The 23350-nt window shown below is 35.6% G+C and overlaps 1 protein-coding gene across 12 annotated transcripts in view; it reads left to right on the top strand.

Moving 5' to 3' along the window:
* VEZT (vezatin, adherens junctions transmembrane protein) overlaps positions 1-23350 on the top strand; it is a 117249-nt gene that overhangs the window by 48481 nt on the left and 45418 nt on the right. For 6 of the 12 annotated variants that reach the window (XM_064283716.1, XM_064283714.1, XM_023559833.2 and 3 more), the window contains 6 exons: positions 2520-2669; positions 6980-7169; positions 9298-9629; positions 13223-13416; positions 18662-18762; positions 20135-20342. In XM_064283716.1, the coding sequence (XP_064139786.1) occupies positions 2520-2669; positions 6980-7169; positions 9298-9629; positions 13223-13416; positions 18662-18762; positions 20135-20342 (1175 nt within the window). Of the gene's footprint in view, positions 1-2519; positions 2670-6979; positions 7170-9297; positions 9630-13222; positions 13417-18661; positions 18763-20134; positions 20343-22698; positions 22764-23350 lie in introns of all 12 variants that reach the window. The other 6 variants (XM_010599413.3, XM_010599399.3, XM_010599405.3 and 3 more) reach the window with 4 other exon arrangements.

Raw genomic sequence — 23350 nt, 5'->3', positions numbered from 1 at the left:
GGCTCATGGGTTCATATCACCGACCTTTTGGTTAGCAGCTGAGCACTTAACCACTGCACCGCTGGGGCTCCTTTAGCATGCAGTAGTTACCCAATAAATATTTGTTTCCTTTACTCCCTGTCAGATGCCCTCTTTTCTCAGTTGAAATGTTATATTGACATGAATTCACTTTGAAAAACCTCAGCGTGTGTTAATGATATTCTTTAGGTAAATATCAGATGTTATGGCTCTGATACTCTCAGAATATCCTGCAGATAATGATGTTTCACATTCTCATAGGAAATTAAATATTTACCAGTCCAGGTGAAAGTGTAAGCTACAGGATATACTGGCTACTTATTCTGCAATTAAAGGGAAAGTTATATTTATTGAATACCAACTATGCTCCATGTACTGTGCTAGACACTTTACATATAATTATGATAAAATTGTATGATTTTGCATACAATTATTGATAAAGGCATGTGATTATAAGTGGTAGAACAAGTATTCAAATCTATTTCCATCTGACTCCAAAGCCTATTTCCAGTACACTAGGCTGCCTGTCACTCACATATGATAGTTGTACTATAATATGTATAATAATTTATATAACTTTTGCACTCTGTAGGTGAGAGAAAGTAAGTATATGGTGAAGAATAATCATTGCTCTTAATTAGTTGTATCTTGGAAAATCAAGAAAATGGGGAGAGAAAGAATTTCTGGTGATCGTTGGATCCTTCACTCTGCTCTGTTGTAGAATAGTGCTTAAACAATCTTGATACATACAGTTGTACCTGGGAAATCATTAAACAGGAAAGTGGAAGAATCCCCAGTAGTCTTCTCATTCTTCACTCTGCTGTACTCTAGAACAGTGTTTAAACACTTTCAAGACATAAAATGGATTTTATAATTTCCTTTTCCTCCCATTTCAAAATATAACAATCCTCTGTTAATCTTTGTCCCTGAATTGTGGTTGAAGTTCACCTCTTGTTCATGTTGTTAGATGCCACTGAGTCAGTTCCCACTCACAGCGACCCCAAGCTGCTAGAGGATAGCAAATTTTAAAAATTTGAAATCACACTAAGAATAAATAATAGCTCCTTTTTATTCTTGATTTACACAGCATTTTATTGAGGGGACTTGTCAAGCAAAGTGGCTGTATGTCCAATGCTTAGTTAGGTATGTATAGAAGATCTGTGCTTTTGTCATTGTTCAACTTTTACCTATACGTGAGGTGAAGTGAGCCAGTTAGACCTCATTTACTTCCAGGTTATGCCTTTGCTCATTCAGATGGCAGACAGGAAGAAAAAAGAAATATTGGAAGAACTTGTGCTTCAGTTGTCTTCATTTAACTGGATAATGGAATGAAAAAAATGAGGAACAGTAAATCTTGAATCATAATTTTTTTAAAAAATAGTCTCAGTTTTTAAAACTGATTAGTACAGTGGAGCACATACAGTGCCATATATTAAAATCAAGACTGCTGTGTTGTCTCTTGCCACAAATTGTCTTCTCTAGCAAATAATTTAACCCTTCCTTGCTGCTTTCCCTTATTTTAAAGTAAGTCATGCTGGACAGCATTTTCTAGATTTTTAATATCTGAATATATTTTAGTTTGTTTTAACATTTTTTTAAGTTTTGAGTTAGAAGTCTTATTTTATGGGTTCATGGATATAAGAAATTCATAAATTCCAATGTTGTGTTTATTAGGAAAGGTTATGGATTCGATGGAAAAAAATTATCTTTTAACTAATATTGAATTGTGCATACTTTCAGTTACAAAAACATAATACGTTATATGTCATTACGTGTTGCAACTAGGTACTCCCCATTAATCTTATGGAAAGTGCCATGAAAAGTGCTTCCTCTTGAACAGTTTGAGAGTAGCTATACTACTACGTAGTAACCCTTACTTTGCCTTTCTACTTGCATTTCCCTGTTGGCCACTGGTCCTGTTATCTTTCTGCGTCCCTACTTCATTTTGAGTAGGTAAGTGCCAGTGGCAGCAGGTGGGTAAGTAATTTTACCCTACTTTTATGAATATACAGAATATATTTCTGTATGGTATTACAAGGGATCAAATGTATGATAAATGAACATATGTAAGTATGTATAAAAATACAGTAAGTGTTTATGATTAAGGACTTCATACTTCTGTAGATATAAATTTTGAAAACTGAACGTAAATAGTTCCATGTTAGTATATTTTAGCAAGCAGTGTCTATATGTAAAAAGTGATTCAAATTCTTATATAAATATTCCTCGGTATGTTTCTACTATATCTCAACTAATATTATTTTACCATATCAGAGGAAGCCTTTACTCTTTGAGATTTAAGTTTTCATTTGTCTTTTTCCTGGTGATTATTTATGTATCAGGGAAATGGCTATTTATGGGACCCGAGTTGGGATACTTTTAATCATTTTCTAATGAAAATCATAAAAAAGGAATTTTTTTGTAAGTTTAATAGAGTTGTGGGTTTAGGAAACAAAAACTTTAGGACACCTGTACAGTTGTATCACATTTTACTTTTCAAGTTTGCTTGACAGGGTCAGTGCTGCTTGCCTATTTAATAAAGCTGGACAGCATCCCAGTCAGCATCTCATCGGTCTTCGGAAAGCTGTCTACAGAACTGTAAGAGCCAACTTTCAAGCAGCAAGGCTAGCTACTCTATATATGCTGAAAAAATATCCTTTGCTGGCTGCATGTGGGAATAAACAATGTTTCCAGTATCTTTAATGTAAATATTATAGTTGCATCCTGTAAAAGTTAACTATAAACTGAGATTGCATATTTTGAAACTAATTTCCACCATCACTTCTATTTTAAAACTGGAAATGCTTCCGGGGGAATGACAATAATAGACAGGAAGAAAGTTCGTCTCTTGTGTGGCTGATTTTCAACAAGGGAAGAACTTGAATTCCCTCCCTTTGCTGACCCAGAGAATAAAGTCAAAAGAACCTGACTTTGCTTGATCTGACATTTTAAAAAATTACTGAACATGGCAGATTTGCAACATGACATGATAATAAAGTGGCAACAGAAAATCCCTCCCCTTTCAAAGAACACAGGATCTAGAGTCAGATTGCCTAAATTTATATTTTGGCTTTATGAGTTACTCCTATGTAACCTTAAGTAAGTTTTTAAACCTCTATGTACCTTGCTTTTCTCATCTTTAAAATCGCAATAATGACATAATCTTCCTCATTGTGTTTCTGTTGAAATCGATGAGTTAATGCATGTAAAATGCTTAGCCAGTGTCTGACGTATGGTAAGCACTCACAGATTACATGACAATAAAAGTCTGTCACTTAAGTTTCTAAATCAGGAAAATAGTTGTTAACCAGAGAATAAAAGTATATAAGATCTTTATCTTAGTGAAGATTCATAGATAAGTTAAATTATGAGCAAATGAGGGGCAAAAAGACTACTTTGCACTGATAAATATAATGCTTAAAGTTTACAGAATGCTATATGTTCTTTCATTATATCCTCACACAAACCTCCTGAGCTAGATTTTCTTGTGTGCACACAATGAGAAAACTAAAGATTAAGTGACTTCCTCAGTGTCACGCATCTATTAATAGGTGAAGTTGTGTCTTGACTGTAAGACTTATGACTTGAAATGTTTCCTATATATTCTTACTGTACTATACTACTTCTTTGGAAATGGAGAGAAAATATTTTAATTTTAGTCAAGAATTTTTCAATTCTTCCAGTGCCTAAATACCTGCTTGCTCTGTGTCAGCCATTCTTGTAGGTGCTAGGAAGACACAGTGAAAAGGTACACTACCTATTTTTAAAGACTTATCTGAGTGTGGTCAATAGATTAAAAAAAAAAAAAAAAAAGATAGTATTCATAAAAAAACAAAAAAACCTGTTACCTTAGAATTGATTCCAGCTCGTGGCAACCCCATGTGTTACAGAATAGAACTCCATAGAGTTTTCAAACCACCAACCTTTAGGTTGGTAATCAAGTACTGACCGTTTGTGCCACCTAGGGACCAATAGTATTCATAATACAATGTAAATGCCATCCAACATAGCAGGACAACTTACTTGCCAAGTGGAGTCAGAGAAGGCTTTCAGGGAGACGACACCTGAGTTCTTTCATAAAGAATGAGTAGGAGTTGGCCATGAGAATGATAAATTCCAGGTAGAGGTGGGCAAAAAAAAAAAAAAAAAAAGCATGTAGAATAATAGAGATATGACAGTGTGGCAAGTGAACTGCAAGTACAGTGACTATTTATTGAACATAAATTCAATGCCAGGCAATATGATAGTCGCTAGATATACAGTGCCAAACAAAATAGACATGATCCCAGTTTCATGGAGCTGATAGTTTGGTGAGGGTTTGGCAGGGGAGTGAGAGGGTAGCCTCACAAAGATTGCAGATTGTATGAGTTCCCTGTACCAGTCATTCTTCTAGATACTGAGGATCTAGCAGTGAACAAGATAGACAAGATCCTCGTTCTCATCAAGCTTACCTTCTAGTGAGTAAAATAATGAAAAGTCAGCAATTATTTTTAAATATAAAGAAAAAAACTCAATAAGATAGAGAGTGATTAATGGGGTGCTGCTTTTGACTGGATGGTAGGGGAAGTCCCCTCTGAGAAGATGGCATTTAAATTGGAATCTAAATGATAAGAAAGATCTGGGATAAGTGTTTCACTTAGATGGACTAGCAACTATAAAGATCTTGTGGCAGGAATGAGTTTAGCATTATTGATATATAGAAAGAAGACTATCGTGGCTGGAGCACAGTAAGTTGGGAGGTGGTAGAGTATGAGATGAGATTCAGAGGTAGGCAGAGTCCACATCATATTCTCTACACAAGAAACCTTAAAGAATTAAATTTTTTTTAAATCCAACTATTTCTTTGAAAAGATTAATAAGATTTATACCCTCATAAGCCTGATCAAAGAGTCCTGGTGGTGCAATGGTTAAGCACTGTGCTGCTGACCAAGAGGTCGGCAGTTTAAACCCCAGCTGCCTTGAGGGAGAAAGATGTGGCAGTCTACTTCCATAAAGATTTACAGCCTTGGAAACCTTATGGGGCAGTTCTACTCTGTCCTGTAGGGTCGATGTGAGGCAGAATCTACTCAACGGTAATGGATTTGGTTTTTGTTAAGCCTGATCAAAGTAAAAAGAGCAAAAATATGGAAAAATTTATAATAGTAGAATTGTAACCATAAATATGGAAGAAATTTAAGTAATTATAAGGGAATAGAATGTGCCGTTCTGTGGTAGCAACTTGGAAAATGTAGGAGGAAATGGATCATTTCTTATTAAAATATAAATCTCCAAAACTGACCCAGGAAGAAGTCAAAAACTTACAGAGATTGAACATACGATAAAAAAATAGGCCATTTGAAAACTATCGAAACAATATGGAAAATATGCAGCTGTAGAAAAATGATAAAGTTCTTGATGTACTAATGTCGAATGATTTCTAAACTATATTGTTAATTGGAAAAAAAGTACACAAAACAGTATTTATAGTATGTTTCTATGTGTATTTAAAAGGTTGTATATATGTGTGTGAAAGAATTCCTATGTGGCACAGACTGTTAAGTTCTAGACTACTAGCAAAAAGATTGGCAGTTTGAACCCACCCAGAGGCACCTAGGAAGACAGGCCTAGAGATCTACTTCCGAAAGATCACAGCTTTGAAAACTCTGTGGAATGGTTCTACTCTGTACACATGGGGTCACCGTGAGTCACCGTGACAATAACAACAACATATGCGTACAGATGGGGATGTGTGTGTGTGTATACCTATACATATATCCCCACGTATGTACATATTTATATTTGGATTTGCTTTTGTGTATGCATAAAATATCCTGAAGAATATACAAGATACGGTAACAGTGATTGCCTTTGCCTTTAGGTAGGGAAACTAGGTGGAAAAGGGTTTAGTACCTCATAAATTTTGAACCTTGTGATGTATCACCTATTTAAAAGCTAAATGAATAAAAAAATTAAAACTATCAGGTCTAGATGATTTTTATAGTTTTCTTAAAAGCAATTTCAGATCATAGAAATAGAAAGTTCCTGTACATCATTTTATTTATGAAAATACTATAATCTCAGTCCCATAACTTAATGTATTACAGGGGAGAAAAAAAAAAAAACTATTAACCAATTGCACATATAAACCAAAAACCCATTGCCATTGTGTTGGTTCCAACTCTTAGCAACCCTATAGGACAGAGTAGAACTGCCCCATAAGGTTTCCAAAGAGTGGCTGGTGAATTTGAACTGCCAACCTTTTAGTTAGCGGCTGAGCTCTTAACCACTGTACAACCAGGGCTCCAAATTGCCCATATGAAGATGGAAAATATTTCAATAGAATATTTATAAATTTAATCTAAAAGTTATAGATTATCATAATATGACCAAGTAGAAGTGTACTAGAAATATAAGGATGGTTCAGTATCAAGATTTGTATGGATATAATTCTTTAGAAAAACAAATTAAAGGGGAAAAAAACATGTAATTGTATTGATAGATGCCCATGAGGACCAGGAAAGAGGAAACAAAACAGTAGTCTATGTCCATCAACCTAGATAGGGTTAGTGCTACTTACATCAGTAGTCTGTGTATTTCAGATAATGTCCAGCTTAATCATGTCCTGCAGTATGCAGACTGGGAGGAGAAGTATTTACTGTAGCATAGTGATGGTCTGAGCCATGAAAGAATAAAGTGTACACTACAGTCTCAAAAGGTAGCTATCAAAAATAACTAAATTATAGCACTTTGGCACTTTTGAAGAGTTGGACTTTTAATTACTTAAATATAAAAGTATCTTATTCACATGTATTCTGTAATATATATGAGGTGTTACTTAATATATTAGATCTTAAGATTAGTTTTCAGTTTAAAAATCTAAAGTAAATCTCCAGTAAAAGTTTAAAATAAAGATTAGTAAATGTAATGTTGGACAGTTTTACTTGAATAAAATGGCTTTGTTGTTGCCTTAACCTAATTTAACCTACCCCCTAAACTCTGAGAGTGACAATGTAACCAACTACATATGTGTGGTGCCTTTTAAGGAGCTGGGCCTTGGACTTAGTGACGAGCAGGTTTCAGAAGAGGAAGCTCATAACCTTACAGATGGCTTCAGCCTGCCTGCCTTGAAGGTAATCCATTTGTGGAAGAGAAGGGCTGAAGAAAAGATAGAGGTTACTATTTCAATAAAGTTTTTCCACATTCTGGTAGTACTAGTCTGCTGTTGCTTTCAGAGAGATGAGTGATGAGCCTGGCCATCACTTCTATCCAGACTAATAAAAAATTTTTTTATAGTATATTTGTGATAAAATATGCCTATAAGATTTTGGTAATGATTTTATTAAAGTTCTCACTGGTTGGAATTTTGTATCTAATTGTGTTTTTAAGGGTGCTTTTTGCCATCAACTATAAACACGTTCTAGCATTTTATTCTAGAAAACTTAAGATAAAATACAATTAACCAAGTGATCCCTTAACACTGGTGGGTTATTTCTATGGCCACGTGTATCTGACTATGTATTAACCTCCCTTTGCCCTAGATATGTCTACTCAGTCTTTTATTTTTAAGAAAATAATAAGTAACATTATTTTTTAACTTTCTTAAAAAACCTAAGCTTTCTACAATACTGCAAATAGTTCTTGCCATCACTACACTGTTGAATTGTGGCATGTATCAAAGTCTTAACACCAGTCCACCCAATTGATCTAAGCCACCATCATTATTTTTCCCAGACTACTGTAGTTACCTCCCACTGACTTCCCTTGCTTCTATTCTTATCCCCTTTGTAGCCTGAATTATCCTTTTGAAATGTAAATCACAGCAAGTTATCCTTCTTCTCCAAGTTCTTTTCTCTATCACCCTGACACCTTGCACTTATTTTTCTCCCACAGCCTTTATTACATGACATTACTACATTATAAACCTACTTTTATATTTCTTATCTCTCCAACCAAAATATAGGTATCAGGAGGGTAAAAACTTCATCTGTTTTGTTTGTTGCTATGCATCTTCAGCACCTAGAATAGAGTCTGGCACAAAGTAAATGGTCAAAACCAACCGAACCAAACCCAGTGCCATCGAGTCAATTCCAACTCATGGCGACCCTATAGGACAGAGTAGAACTGCCCCATAGAGTTTCCAAGGAGCCCCTGGCGGATTCGAACTGCCGACCCTTTGGTTAGCAGCCGAAGCACTTAACCAGTATGCCATCAGGGTTTCCCCAAGTAAATGGTCAGTACCATATTTTTACGAAAATAACACGTGTCTTCTATGTTTGTTTGCCAACAGTGCCATCCCCCACGAGGTATTTTTCTAAGTATGCTATGCTAATTTTTTCTTTTTTTATAAAATACAGCAACATGTAAAAAAAATTGGCATAGCAGTGCTTATGAAAATACCTCATAGGGGAGGGCACCGTTAGCAAACAAATGGGTAGATGTTTGTTGAATAAACGAATTTATTCCTTCAATATTATTGAAATAACTAAAAAAAAAATTCAAAAGCACTGTCCCAAATGTCTGGAAACATCTTTTTGTGGACCCGTCAATGACACATTTCTTTGGATTTATGTAGGTCTGTCAGTCCTACGGAAACCCCGGTGGCATAACGGTTAAGTGCTACAGCTACTAACCAAAAGGTCAGCGGTTTGAATCTGCCAGGTGCTCCTCGGAAACTCTGTGGGGCAGTTCTCTGTCCTATAAGGTCACTATGAGTTGGAATTGACTCGACGGCAATGTGTTTGGTTTGGTTTTGGTCAGTCGTACGGAAACTGGGGTGGCATAGTGGTTAAGTGCTACGGCTGCTAACCAAAAGGTCGGCAGTTCAAATCCACCAGGTGCTCCGTGGAAACTCTGTGGGGCAGTTCTGCTCTGTCCTATAGAGTCACTGTGAGTCGGAATTGACTTGGCAGCAGTGGGTTTAGGTTTTTTTTTTTTTTGGTCAGTGTTACTGTCTTCCTTTCTCCTATGTGTAAAATTATTTTAATAATGATTGGGAGAAGATTCACATAGCTATGGCCCATTCCACCAACACTTCTCTTGTGGAGTAGAATTTTATTAAACCATATTTGTTACCTCAGAAGTTCCCACATGCCATGACTACATGATTTGATATGATAGTCTTGGTTCATATTTTGGTATCATATTTTTGGCTAAAATTTAGTGTTAGTTCAAGCCCAGATATATTCATTACTTAGGATAAAGTGAAAGATTTGAACAAGAAATTAAGATAAACAAATTTATAGTTTTGAATGTTGACCAGTATATTTTACTGATGTAGTCTCTCTCTCTTTTTTTTTTAAGGTTTTGTTCCAACTCTGGGTGGCACAGAGTTCAGAATTCTTCAGACGGTTGGCCCTATTACTTTCTACAGCGAATTCACCTCATGGGCCCTTACTTACTCCAGCACTTTTGCCTCATCGTATTTTGTGTGATGTGATTCAAGGTCTACCTCATGCACATTCTGCCTGTTTGGAAGAGCTAAAGCGTAGCTATGAGTTCTATCGATACTTTGAAACTCAACACCAGTCTGTACCCCAGTGTTTATCCAAAACCCAACAGAAGTCAAGAGAACTGAATAACGTTCACACAGCAGTACACAGCTTGCAGCTCCATCTGAAAGCATTACTGAATGAGTAAGTTCAGAATCCATATAAGGAAATGTCCCCATGGTTAGCAAGCTTCATTCTTGTACCATTGTGGTTGTTGGCTTTATCTTAGCTAGAAAAAAGAAAAAAATTTGAGACATGCAGCATGGAGGATGATTTATAGCCATGAATGTAGCAGAGAAACAATTATTTGTTAAATACTATAATTTTGAGGAGCCATTTATAGTTTTACTTTTCCTAATTTCTACTTAGAAAGATAATTAGGACAAAAGGAGATGACGTTCATTCTCTTTGAGAGCTGAAATGGGCAAGGTTATAAAAAATGAGCTTCCTTCCCACCAACTCCCATTATTGAATGTTTTGATCGAATATTCTGTACCAGAATCCTAACTAAAAGGGGAGAAAATGCAGAACAGAATTCCAGACTTTCAGGAGCCAGTGAGGCTGGATGAACCCCAGAAACAATTGCCGTGAGACAGTCTTTAAACGTTAAATCTGAAACCAGAACTGTCCCCTGAAGGCTCCTTTGAACCAAACACCAGTTTGGCTTAATTAGTAAAGTACGTTTGCCTTGAGCATTGTGCTCTTTTAAAGAACTGTGTGAAATTGAATTGACAACAGCAACTTGAAAGGTTATATGAGAAGCTTAGGGGGCAGTATGTTTGTGTTAATAGTTGTGTAATAATTTGGAAAAGGATAGTGAGAATGGTTGCGTAACTTGAAGAATGTCATCAGCGTTACTGAATTTACGTGTTGAAATTGTGTCTTTTGTTGTGTATATTTTCACCAAAAAATAAGATAACTTTAAAAAAAAGAAGAAGAATGAGCTTCTTTTAACTCTCTTAAGGTAGGACTCTTAAACTGGAACCTGCAGTCTGAGGGAATTATCTGCCAGCATTATCCCAAGCCAAACCTGCTGCCATCTAGTTGATATCTGGCTTATAACAACCCCATAGGGTTCCCAAGGTGTAAATCTGTACAGAAACAGACTACCACATCTTTTTCCTGTGGAGCCTCTGGTGGTTTCGAACCACTGACCTTTCGGTTAGCAGTTGAGTACCTTAACCACTGCTCCACCAGGGCTCCTTTACAAGAGGTATTGTTATATGTAAGAACAGTGGTATATTGCTATTTTCCTAAATAAATTCCAACAGATCCGGACATTTTTCTGTAGCACAGGCCAATATTTATGGCCCTGACTGAATAATAAAATGTCGGGTCTACTCTGATACACCTTTATCAATTGAAATGCTCTTTTCCATAAATGTCTACATGGAGAATTTTTCAGAAAATAATTTGAAATTTAAAAATGGAGTAATGGCATACAGTATCTGAATACAATCATTTCTGGTAAGTTTTTTGGTAACACATATTGATACTATAGAAATGGAGAAAACGAGTGGGTTGTATCATATCATATAATCAGTAAGATGGATGTGAAGAATGGTCAGAGGAATTTAATGAGCTGATAAGATTACAGTTGATATGCTTGACCTTGGGCACCAGGCGAGAAGCGGGAGGGGCAGGGCAGCAGTCAGTTTTGTAAGATAAGAAAATAGGTCAAAAGGACTTGAAGTTACAATAAAATCAAAATCTGAGTTTACTGGAATGAAGGAGGGTATGATACGCAAGGATAGGAAATTAAGGTCAGAAAGACATTTTGAGAAGGTACATTTTTATTGATCAGTTAAGATGTAAAACTGATAAAGTTTGGGGCATAGGGAGGATTAAGAACTTATGAGACAGTTCAAACCTACCAGCCAGTCCATGGGAGAAAGATGTGTGGTCTGCTTCTATAAAGATTACAGCCTTGGAAACCCTATGGGGCAGTTCTACTCTGTCCTATAGGGTCACCACTGAGTTGGAATAGTCTCAGCTGTAGTGGGTTTGGTTATTTTGTTTTATGTATCTATCCACTCAACAACTTGGATGGATCTCAAGAGTATTATACTGAGTGAAGAAAACCAATCTCGTATAGTTCCATTTATATCACATTCTTGAATAATGTTATACACTTGGAGAACAGCTTAGTGGTTGCAAGAGTTAGGGATGGGCCCGTGGGTTCAGCTCTACAGGGGTAGTACAAGGGAGCATTTGTTAATTTCTGTATCTTGATTGTGGTAGTGATTACATGAATCTACATGTGTTAAATTGCATAGAAACACACACATGAATGAGTGCATTTATAACTAGCAAAATATAAATAACCTTCATGGATTTTACTAAAAAAAAAAACTACAGGAAAAGGATGTTCCAGTGGCCTGTAGCTACTGTTCTAAGAAAACAGATGAATGCTAACCACCCTGTTTCCCTCAGGGAATGTGGGAGATAAGATAATCTCCACTTGAGTGGCTCCAAAGGTATGATGTCATCGGAGAGAAGAAAGCAGGATTTCAGTAGAAAGGTTGTATTGGGCAGAACCAGAGTCTCTGAAAGTATTTATATCTCAGAGTACATTAGAATGATGAGAAGATGGCTCAGGGAAGGAAGAATGTTACACTGGATGGATGTGAAAAGGAAGAGGAGAGGCTTTTTCCTTGGGCAGGGATTGTGGATTGTGCATGAGAAGTATTTTTCATGTTTAAAAATGAAATATTTTGTGATTTTCTTTTTTTTACTGTACGTCACCTTTCTGAACACTAGCTACAGAATATACGAGTCACAAACCGTCATACCTGATTTGCTGTATACTGTTGCAGCACACAAGTTTTAAAAGTATTACCTAAACATTGTATTTCATATCTCAAAACCCAGTTTTCCTGTTTCAGTCCTCCCACCCCTTTGCCCCTGTGCTATTCCTGCTGTCACTCTGTTAGTGGAGGACTGTATTGTCCCTTGCCTAAATTAGTGCATGAACGCTCTAACTGTTCTCCCTGCCTCCAGAGTGTTCACTGCCATATTAATCTTACTGAGGCATACATTTGCTTTCTCAATCGAGAATCTTCTTTAGTTTTGAAGTACAACAGCTTAGACTAAAATTTATATAAAATGTTCTATAGAAAAGATTTGCCATAACCTGTCTGGGAATCTGTTTTTCTATCTTTACTCCTTTCCTCAGTCCAGCCAAACTGTATAAATACCTTTTCCAATGTTCCATCTAGAATAACCTTCCTCATCTTTTTGTACATACTCATATTTTATCCATCCTTCAAGGCTACCTCAAAAGTACTTCTTCTGTAGCCATTCCCTGTCTGTACCCATTGCTCAAAGAAACTATCCATCTTCTGAATTCTCATAACACATTTGTATCTTTCTCTGGTATTACCCTTTTGTGCCTAGATTCAGCCCAGCTTTATAGCATACGAGCTGTGTGACTCTGGGCAAGTTTTCTTAAACTCTAGACCTGATTCTTCCATTGTAAAATGGGAATAAAACATGTTATAAGTTGTGATATTATATTTTATGTACATATATGTATAATTTCCCTAACTAGGTTATGAGTTTGTTATAAGTAGGAAATGGTTTAATCCTTTCAGCTCATCAAATGCCTCGTACGTATGCAAGTAATATTTGTGGAATAAATGTGTATTGCTCCCTTACAAGCTTTTTTTTCAGACAAGCCTTGTGAATTATAAATTTTTCATTTTATATCTAAAAATTTTTTTTCCTTTATTACTTAGGGTAATAATTCTTGAAGATGAACTTGAAAAGCTTGTTTGTACTAAAGAAACACAAGAACTAATGTCAGAGTCTTATCAAATCCTAGAACAGAAATTAAAGTTAATTCAGCCCCATGTTCAAGCAAGCAACAATTGCTGGGAAGAGGCCATTTCTCAGGTGGACAGACTGCTACGAAGAAATACAGATAAAAAAGGTCCGTACACTTATCAGATATGCTCACTCCAGTCTCGTAGGATTTTACTTTCCAGATTTTTAGGTAAATTTTTTGTCTGCAAGGTGAAACTGGCCTCACAAAATTTCCTAGTTTACTAAAAAAAGTTGAACTAATATGTATAAATTATGACACTGGATACAAAGTCTTGACTCTCTGATTTTGTAACTAAAAGGTGAATATGTTTTGAAAGTTCAGCAAATCATATACCTTATTTAAAAAAAAAATTAAATGAAAGAATAGATTTTGATAGTATCTTTCCATTATGAGAACTTGCAGGAGCTCTTTTCCAGTTTGGGTAATAAAAAAAATGAGTTCAGTAGTTAGGGGCCAGAAACAGTTTTTCTTTTAAGATAAAGTGCCTACTTGTGTCCTTTAGAAATAATATGCAAATGATATAATTAGTGGCATTACATGCATATTCATTATCAAGGGTCTAACATGTTCTAAGTCTCAGTATGTAATGGTGATGTATCAGACCACCTTGTGCTGCCAGGTATAAAGGCAGTCTTGAAATTTTTAGCTAAACTGCTTTCATTTGATCCGGATTTTATACTGATTTTTATATCACTAATTTCATTTAAATGTTTGACATATTAATGTTTTTAATTATGCAGCAAACCAATACCATGCTTATCACTTGTGTCTTTATTTTAAGGTTAATCAGACTTAGGCATAGAAATTGTATTGTGGCCACCGATGGTTAATGCTTTACCACCTTGTCAGTCATTGTTTTGTTTACAGTAGATCAGTGATATTTTGGTTAATATCTTAAATAAGCTGAATAAGTCCTTCCATAGTAAAAGAATTTAACTTTTTTCAAAGGAAATTATAACATGCTAATTAATTACTGATATATTACCGATAGTTTTCTTAGATCTCAAATTAAATGGTGAATAATTTTTTCTCTAAAGGATAAACTTGCAAAGGACTTTCAATATGTTCAAATACTTACACATATTAAACTTTTATATGACTTAAGTCTAGAACCTTTGAGTACATTGTCTATAAATAGAAACACTCAGACGATCTTTGGATGTTAAAAAATTCACCTCACCCACCCCTCCCTCAACATACTCGGTGATGTTAAATCTTAGTGTATTACTTAACCATTATGTTAAAACTGTCTCAACCACTGGGCAGGTGATAAGTCATTTCTTATTTATGCTCTGTATTTGTGGCTTTTGCTCACAGGTGATAAATGATATGAATTAAGACACAAGTGCTTTACAAACTTCTCACTAAAATATCCACAGAGGCTGTGGCTACACAACTTTAAGTAAAATGTTCATTTGAATTTTTTTAAAGAAGTGGGTATTTTAATTAACTGTATTTTTTAATGTTTTATTTTGAAGTAATTAATTTCAAACTTAAAGAAAAGTTACAAGATTTGTTTGAACTACCCTTTGTCCAGATTCCACAGTTTTTGACATTCTACCACATTGGCCTTTTCTTTCTTTATATGTCTGTTTATAATTCTTTTGTTGTTGTTCTGAACCATTGAGAGTAAGTTGCAGACATGAAAATTCATTACCCCTAAATATTTCTGTTTGCATTTTTTAAAAACATGGATATCTACAGTTTACCATCAAAATCAGGAAATTAACACTCATGTAATATTGCCGTGTAATTCACAGATGCCACTCAGGTATCACTGATTGTCCCAATAACAGTTTTTATACGTACTGATCCGGATCATGCATGACATTTAGTTGACATGCTCGTTAGTCTCCTAATTTAGCCTTCCCTTGTCTTTCATGATATACGTTTTGTGAAGAAATACTTAGAGGTTATATAAATCTTTTTTCTCATCAAAATTTCACCCACTGTTAAACATACATACATAACCCAACAGTATTATTCCTAGGTCTTTACCCAAGAGATATAAAGCTTAATGTTTACACAAAAACCTGTACACAAATGTTTGTACCAACTTTGTACATAAAACACTGAAAACCGGAAGCAATCCAGGTATTCTTCACCTGGTAAAAAGAGTAAAAAAAAAAAAAAAGAATAGAATAGAATACTACTCAACGATAAAAAGGAATGAACTATTGATGCATGCAGCACCATGGATGGATCCCCAATGCATTATGCTAAGTAAAAGAAGCCAGACTTAAACTACTACATACTGTATTATTCCACGTATATGACATTCTTGAAAAGGCAAAATAGAGAGGAACAGAAAGCAGGTCAGTGGTTGCAGATGAAAATGGAAGGAGGAGTAGGTTATAAAGAGGGACCACAAGGGAATATTCTGGGGTAATATAATTGTTCTGTATCTTAGTTGTGGTGATGATTGTTACATGACTGTGTTTGCCTAACCTCAATCAATCAATCAAATTGTACAACTAAAAAAAAAGAATTTTTTAAGTGAGTAAAAGAAAAGAATTTTATCCACTAGTTTTAGCATCCCTGGTGGCTCAGTGGTTAAGCCTTTGGCTGCTACCTGAAAGGTTGGCAGTTCAAACCCGCCAGTCCCTCCACAAGAGAAAGATGTGGCAATCTGCTTCCGTGAAGATTTAGCTTTGACATCTCTTTGGGACAGTTCTATGCTCTGACCTGTAGGGTCACTGTGAGTCAGAATTGACTGACAGCAGTGGATTTGGTTTGGTTTTGGGTGTTTTTTACTTGAATTAGATATTATTTTGATAGTTGCCAAATGGTAATTTTCTAATTCCATTTTTATACTTATTGGTTGGCACTCTACTATAAGGTAAAGCATCTCCCCCCGCCAATACTTACTTATATCTGTGGATATATGAGGTCTTGTTTTATTCATTGAGTCACAATTCATTACTATCATTATTTATTTTGCTACTCAAATTGTCCAAAATTTGTGTCCCAGTCAAGTTGGTTTGTGTTACCATCATTCTTTCAGCACTTCCTTACTTGTACATTCCTTGCCCCAACCCTGGCATAAGCATGTCTCCAAGAAATTCTGGTTCCTTTTAATGGAGAATGGCATTTAGAAACCAAGATCTGGGTGCTAGGTGTGTTCATGGTCACTGGGATGTCGTTGCTTTTAGACCATCTCAGTGTACACAGCTATGAAGTATATATGTGTATATAAACTTACACATATTTATATCTATTTCTGTATCTGTTCATAAATGTTATAAACCAATATCTCTAGTTCCATTCCAATACCACATGATTTATTCTGTTCTTCCCCCTTTCTATATTTGTACCTGCTTTATCTAATAGTGAGAAACTTATTTTTCATTATCTTCAATATATTTATTCGATCCCTGTACCTGACCATATGGGCTGTCTCGTAAGCTACATTGTTGCTCATACCTGCCAAGAGTTCTTCCCATCCCAGCCCCAGCATCTTGCCATCCCTTGCTGGCTAAAAGAGACTCCCCTCCCCCACCTAGCATCCTGCTAACTCATACCAGATCCTCTAGCCCAGAGTTCCAAACCAGTTGAGAGTTCCTTCCCAGCCCTACCATCATACTGACTCAGGCTTGCCAAGAATCCCCAACCCCACTCCTGCCTCACTCTGACTCTTGCCAGCTAATAGTCCCCACCAGCACCTATACTGCATTGACTCCCTCTAGCCAAGATTTAATTGGCCATCTCTTTATTACATTTTTTTAAAGTTTATTTCATGAAGAGCTAGTGCATTTTATCTTCAAAATTTTAAAGGCACAAAGGAGTAGGTGTCCCAGCCACACGGTTTCCTTTCCTAGAGGCAACTGCTGTTATCACTTTCTTGTATATCCTTATAGAGATATTTTATACATATATTGATATAACAAATATTAATATATTTTTCTTTTATATAGAATATTACATGCACTGTGATATATGTCTTACCTTTTCAACTTGGGAGCATATTCAGCTGCAGCGTATACCTTTGTATGAACTTTATTAAACCAGGCCTCTTAAGGAACTTTTAAGACATTTTCCGCCTTTTCGTATGTTTTAGAGCCATTCGTAATTCCAAAGGACTGTCTATTCGTATATTTTCTCCATTTTTCTTTGGCTGTTCATTTTGATTTGTAGAAACTCTTGTATGTTAGGGAAATTGACCCTCTGTGATATAAAATGGAAATGTTTTTTTCCTGATTTGCCATGTATCTTTTCACTTTGTTTATGGTGGGTTTTCTATCTTCTTGTGTGTCTTCTGGATTTTTATGTCATAGTTTAAAACTTACCTTGTTTCAAAATTATTTTAAAAATTCTCCCGTGATTTCTAATACTTTATGGTTTTATATTTTTACATTTTTATCTTAGAGTCCCCTGGAATTTATCCTGGTGTTAATGAAGCATGGATCCAACTTAATGTTTTTTCAAAGCTATTGTCATAACATCATCTTTTCCCTTCTGGTTTGATTTCTAGTTTGTATTTTTTTTTTTTTATATTTGATCTGTCTATTCCAGTACTATACTGCTTTAATAGTATATTGTAATAGTTCATTGGGCTAATCTTACTACTTTTTTTTCTCAGAATTGTCCTTGTTGTTCTTGCTTTTTAATTTTTTGCAAGATCTTCAGAATTCACTTGTCTATTTTTCCTCCTCTTTCCCTTCTCTTCCCCCCTCCCCAAAAGTTCTGATAGTGTCTTTTGTCAGGATCATTTTTGTAAATTTGTAGATTAACAGAAGGAGAATTGGTATTTTTTATAATGATAGGAAACCCTGATGGCATAGTGGTTAAGTGCTACGGCTGCTAACCAAAGGGCCTGCAGTTCAGATCCTCCAGGCGCTCCTTGGAAACTCTATGGGGCAGTTCTACCCTGTCCTATAGGGCCGCTATGAGTCAGAATCGACTCGATGGCACTGGGTTTGGTTTTTTTGTTTTGTTTTTATAATGATAAGCCTTCTTTTCCAAGATCATAGTGTGCTTTTCCATTTGCCTGTGTTTCCTTTTGTGTCTCTCAGGAAGTTTAAAACTGTCTTCATATACATCTGACCCATTTCTCCGTAAATTTATTCCTAGTTATTTTATCTTTTTTGTTACTATTGTAAATGAGATTTTTTTTTCATTATCATTTAACTAGGTCCTCTCCTCCAAGAGTTTAACTTCAAGTGAAGAGAAATATATAAATCTTCTAATATTACTGTTACTAACTTTAACATCTTTTATTTCCTTAGAAATTAAAAATTATAGACTATGAGATTGGCAAAGTATTAGTGCCAAGAATATTTTTATTATACATGTACTTGTTTCTGTATGGCCTATATCTTATCTTTATCCCTACCCTTCTTTTTTTTGGAAGGCAAGCCCGAAATAGCATGTGAAAACCCACATTGTACTGCAGTACCTTTGAGGCAGCCTACTGTGCACATTGCAGACAAAGATCCAATTCCTGAAGAACAGGTAAGTGTGACATTGCGTTTTTGTCTTAAAGAAGAGTTTTATATAGAAAGCTTACCTATCTTTCTCTTGAAGTAACCTGGATAATGTTTTCTTAAATGATCTTGTCAAATTTATGTTTCTAACAGGCTCCAGAATTACAATATAGTATATTTACTATATCAAATCATTAGTTTTTAGTGCTTTAAATTTGAATCCATTGAATCCACGAGCATGCCATCTTGTTATTTATATCTAATTGTCCATTCTTTAAAGGCCTTTAAAAGTGATTAAACACATAAGGTAAAAATCAGTACATTGCAAAGGTTACTTCTGGGAAGCTGGAAATGTGTTCTATCTTGACCTGTATGTGTATATAAAAATCTTGTACACTTAAGATTTGTGTACTTTACATATGTTATACTTCAATTTAAAAAATATATATAATGATTGCATTGGATGTTGACAAAGATTTCTTTTGTTCATCCTAAGAAAAATTTATAAGTGGTATAGAAACCAACCGTAATTAGTTTAACAGACAAGAAATTTGTTAAAATATGTTAGATGGCTTACAGAGTAATTCAGAAGGCCAAAAAAAACAGGCTGAACCAGGTTGGGGTAAGCAGCCAAACTCACTCCTCAAAAGAACTGTTGCAGTAGAAACATTACTGCTCATCGCTGGGTGCAGACATTACTTCTTGTTCTATCAACGTTGAGTAGTAAAACTACCCTTAGTACCTCCATCTTCTGGGAACTTGATCTGCCACCATCCTTGCCAGAATGGATTCCTCAAAGTGCCTGCTTCTTTCATCACAAGCTTCTAAATCAAGTCTAATGCAGGTACATGTGATTAGAGGATCCCAATTCATTTATCTTAACCTTAACTGCAGGGGAAGTTGTGTAAGCAAACATCCTACCCTCTGCCTTAGAGATGTGGAAAACCGTAGGATGAGGTGTACCCCAAACCTAGGAATAGTGTTCAGACTTCCTGGGAAGCCAGAAAAAACCATAAATGTCTAACACAAAAAGGTTAAAATCCTTGACCATATCACCAACCACCACCCCTTCTAATTTTAATTGGTTTTGACATAGCTAATGACTTTAAAACTTGACTACAATATGGTATCAAAGTAGGAAAATAACAATTGAAGTTGTTAAACTTTCTTATCCACAACCCCTTTTAGGCATCTGCTGGGTTTTTTTTTGTTTTTATTTTAAAGATCTAGATTTATTTGTAGGTATTTATATTTTCTTCTTTTGCCCAACTGTACTTTAGATATCTGTACCAAGAGTAAGTCCTCATTTTAATCTCAGAGATGGGTTGGTGCTAGTAAATGAATGCTACTATAAAATTGTCTGCTTGAAGTAAATTGTTTTTTCTTTTATTTATTTTCAGGAATTAGAAGCTTATGTAGATGAGATAGATATGGACAGTGATTTCAGAAAGGATGATTTTTATTACTTGTCTCAAGAAGACAAAGAGAGGCAGAAGCGTGAGCATGAAGAATCTAAGAGGGTACTCCAGGAATTAAAATCTGTGCTGGGGTTCAAAGCATCAGAAGCAGAAAGGCAGAAGTGGAAACAACTTCTCTTTAGTGATCATGGTAAGCATTGGCTTCAGAGTAAAAGGTTATTTCAATTTGGGGGATTCTTCTTTCCTGAATCATGGATCTTATTTTAGCTGTAGAATTCTTAAACAGCTTTAATTTTAGAGATCCATCAGTAAGTATACTACTTTTTCTTCTAGATGCAAATTCAATTTTTGCAATAAAAAAGTAGCTATATAATCACATAGGAAATATGAAATCACATTTTTTTTCATCAGGTACTTTATTTTTTACTGTTTGTGTTGAAATGGGCAGTAAGTTGAGTGATTTGGAGTATTTTAAGTGAAATATTATTTTCAGATGTAGTGAATTTGACATTTTAAATGCTCTTCTCCTTATGTTAACATATTATAAAGACCTCAACAGAACAGGAAATTTATAACCTTATGTTTACTATTGAAAAAAACAAATTAAGACCTAGGGCATATAGGCACATCATTAAGTGAGTGAATACCTTAGTAGATGGGGAGTGAAGGGGCTTCTTTGTACACCACTGTCTCTGTACTCTAATTTGGGTAAGGTTGGATGACTGCTAATCCCAAAGATTCACCTTAGACTCATTCATGTTTCTTACCCTGTTTTCTTCCATCAGACTTTAAGGGGGCTGGAAAGGGAAAGCACGAAGGAGGCTTGATATTTGGCAATATAAACCTAGCTGATTCCTCACTGAAAATGAATTCCTGTGGGTTTCTAATATTGTAAAGTGGACTTCTCTTCATTTTAGAGTCTCTACATGGAGCCTCAGTATCCCTACCTTTTTTTCTTAGGAGGCCTACCACTCTGTCTCATCCAAATCATCATTTCTTGATTTTGCCCCATAGTCTTTCTTCCCATTGGGCCCTGTCTTAGTTACCTAGTGCTGCTGTAACAGAAATATCACAAGTGGATGGCTTTAACAAAGAGAAGTTTATTTTCTTAAAGTAGGCTACAACTCCAAATTTAGGGTGTCAGCTCCAGGGGAAGGCTTTCTCTCTCTGCCGGCCTTCTCATCAGTCTTCCCCCAGACGAGGAGCTTCTCTGTGCAGGGACCCCAGGTCCAAAGGACACGTTCTGCTCCCAGTACTGCTTTCTTGGTGGTATGAGGTCCCACTATCTCTCTGCTTTCTTCTTTCTTTTATATTTCAAGAGACTACCTCAAAACACAATCCAATCTTGAAGATTGAGTCCTGCTTCACTAACACAACTGCTGCCCATCTTCCCTCAATAACATCATAGAGGCAGGATTTACAACATATACGAAAATCACACAATACCGGGAACCATCGTCCAGCCCAATTGGTACACACATTTTTGGGGGAACATAATTCAATTCATGACAGCCCCCTTCTAGCCTAGGTCCTTATTAGATTATACTTATAATTTTATAATAGCCTTGTAGCCGACTCCCATTTTTAGTACCCTTCTTCTAAGTATAACTGGCAAGCTCCTTCCAGATATTTCTCAAACATTGCATTGATAATGGCTGTAACTTAAAAGGCTACAGTCATTTTCCCTTCCTTAATGCATTAAATCTAAATCCTTTTCCTGGTCGTAAGCCTCTCTATCATATAAGGCCATCATATCCGATTATATTTCCTGTTATTTCTAATGTAGATATCTCCTTCTAGTTATATCATGTAATTAGAGTATGGTTCCCCAAATTTGCGGATTTTAGTCATGAAAAAAAATTCACATTGTTCCCTTATTGAAAGTTGTCTTCTCCCCCAGCCCTGCCACCTATCCTGCCACTACAGACCTTCACACCAGATTGGCACTGTAGCGAAATGAATAGGAAGTCTTGAGCAGCAAAGCATATTGCAGAGAAGGGAAATGATTAAGAACTTCCCGGAAGTATCAGTGAAGATAGAGTTCCTGCAACCTACTCATCCATATATTGAGCCCCCATAAATCAGATGTTATGGGTATTATGTTTTGAGCAGTGTTGTTTTCTGTGTGTTCAGTATTTTGTCTAACTAAATTACAGTCTCCTTAAATAAGGGCTTTATTAGTTCCCACAGAGTTCATTCAGCAAACTTCACTCACCAAGTAGTTAATTGAGTGCCTGTTATATTCCAGGCACTGTTTACTGCTGAACTGATAGAGACAAAAAGCCCTACCCTCCCGGAGGTTTACATTCTAGCACAGAGTTACCACACTTGTCAGTTGATTCTCCCATTATACAGATTATATCCCCCCATTTAATTAGCAGTATCAGTTTAAAAAAAAAAAAATTTTTTTTTTTTTATCAGTTTACTTTTATTATATGTTGCATTCTTTAAGGACTAGCATATTTATGGACTAACATACATGAAGACTGAAAATAGCATTGTATATAAACTTGTATACTTTTTTATTTAATATTTTCTTCATATAGCTTTGAAATTATCCTATTGACATTATGGGCAAAGATATAGCAATGAGGAAAATGTCTTTTTTCAGGTATGTGTTTTTGATGCCGTTTACATTTGAAAGGGCAATAATGCTGATTTGTTTAGTCTGTGAAAATAAGTAAAAAGCTGCTGATACCATAAAATGCTTTTCCCGTGAAAAATTTCAGTACATCTTCCAGAGCTGTTTTCATCTCTGCCTACAGGGGTAAAGTCCGAATGGAATTAGAGAGGGAAATTCTACACTGGAACCTGCTGTTGCCATTTTTTTCTGTTGTTGCTGCTTCTCTAGTGGAGTTACTGCAGCTTAGGGATCTGTTTCTTGGAAATGGACACGTTTTACAAAAATATTTTTTAAATAAACGCCAGATCTTCAAGAAGCACTTTTTTTCTTCCGTCATGCTTCATAATATATTGTATTGTACTAACCCCTTATACTGGGAGGAGAGACTGCCTAGCAAGCAACCCACTGCCTACTAACATCAAGAGGGGCTAAATAAAACTTCATTTTCCTTGCAAGGACAACTTCTGCCGTATGGATATATATTATATTTATGTATTATGCTTTGTATAGTAGTTGATATGGAATGCAGATTTTATTTCATTTGTATTTTTCTGTGGCATTATAAAATGTATAGA

This window comes from Loxodonta africana, chromosome 4 (assembly GCF_030014295.1).
Source record: "Loxodonta africana isolate mLoxAfr1 chromosome 4, mLoxAfr1.hap2, whole genome shotgun sequence".
Lineage (NCBI taxonomy): Eukaryota > Metazoa > Chordata > Mammalia > Proboscidea > Elephantidae > Loxodonta > Loxodonta africana.
This window is presented reverse-complemented; position numbering and strand designations above follow the sequence as displayed.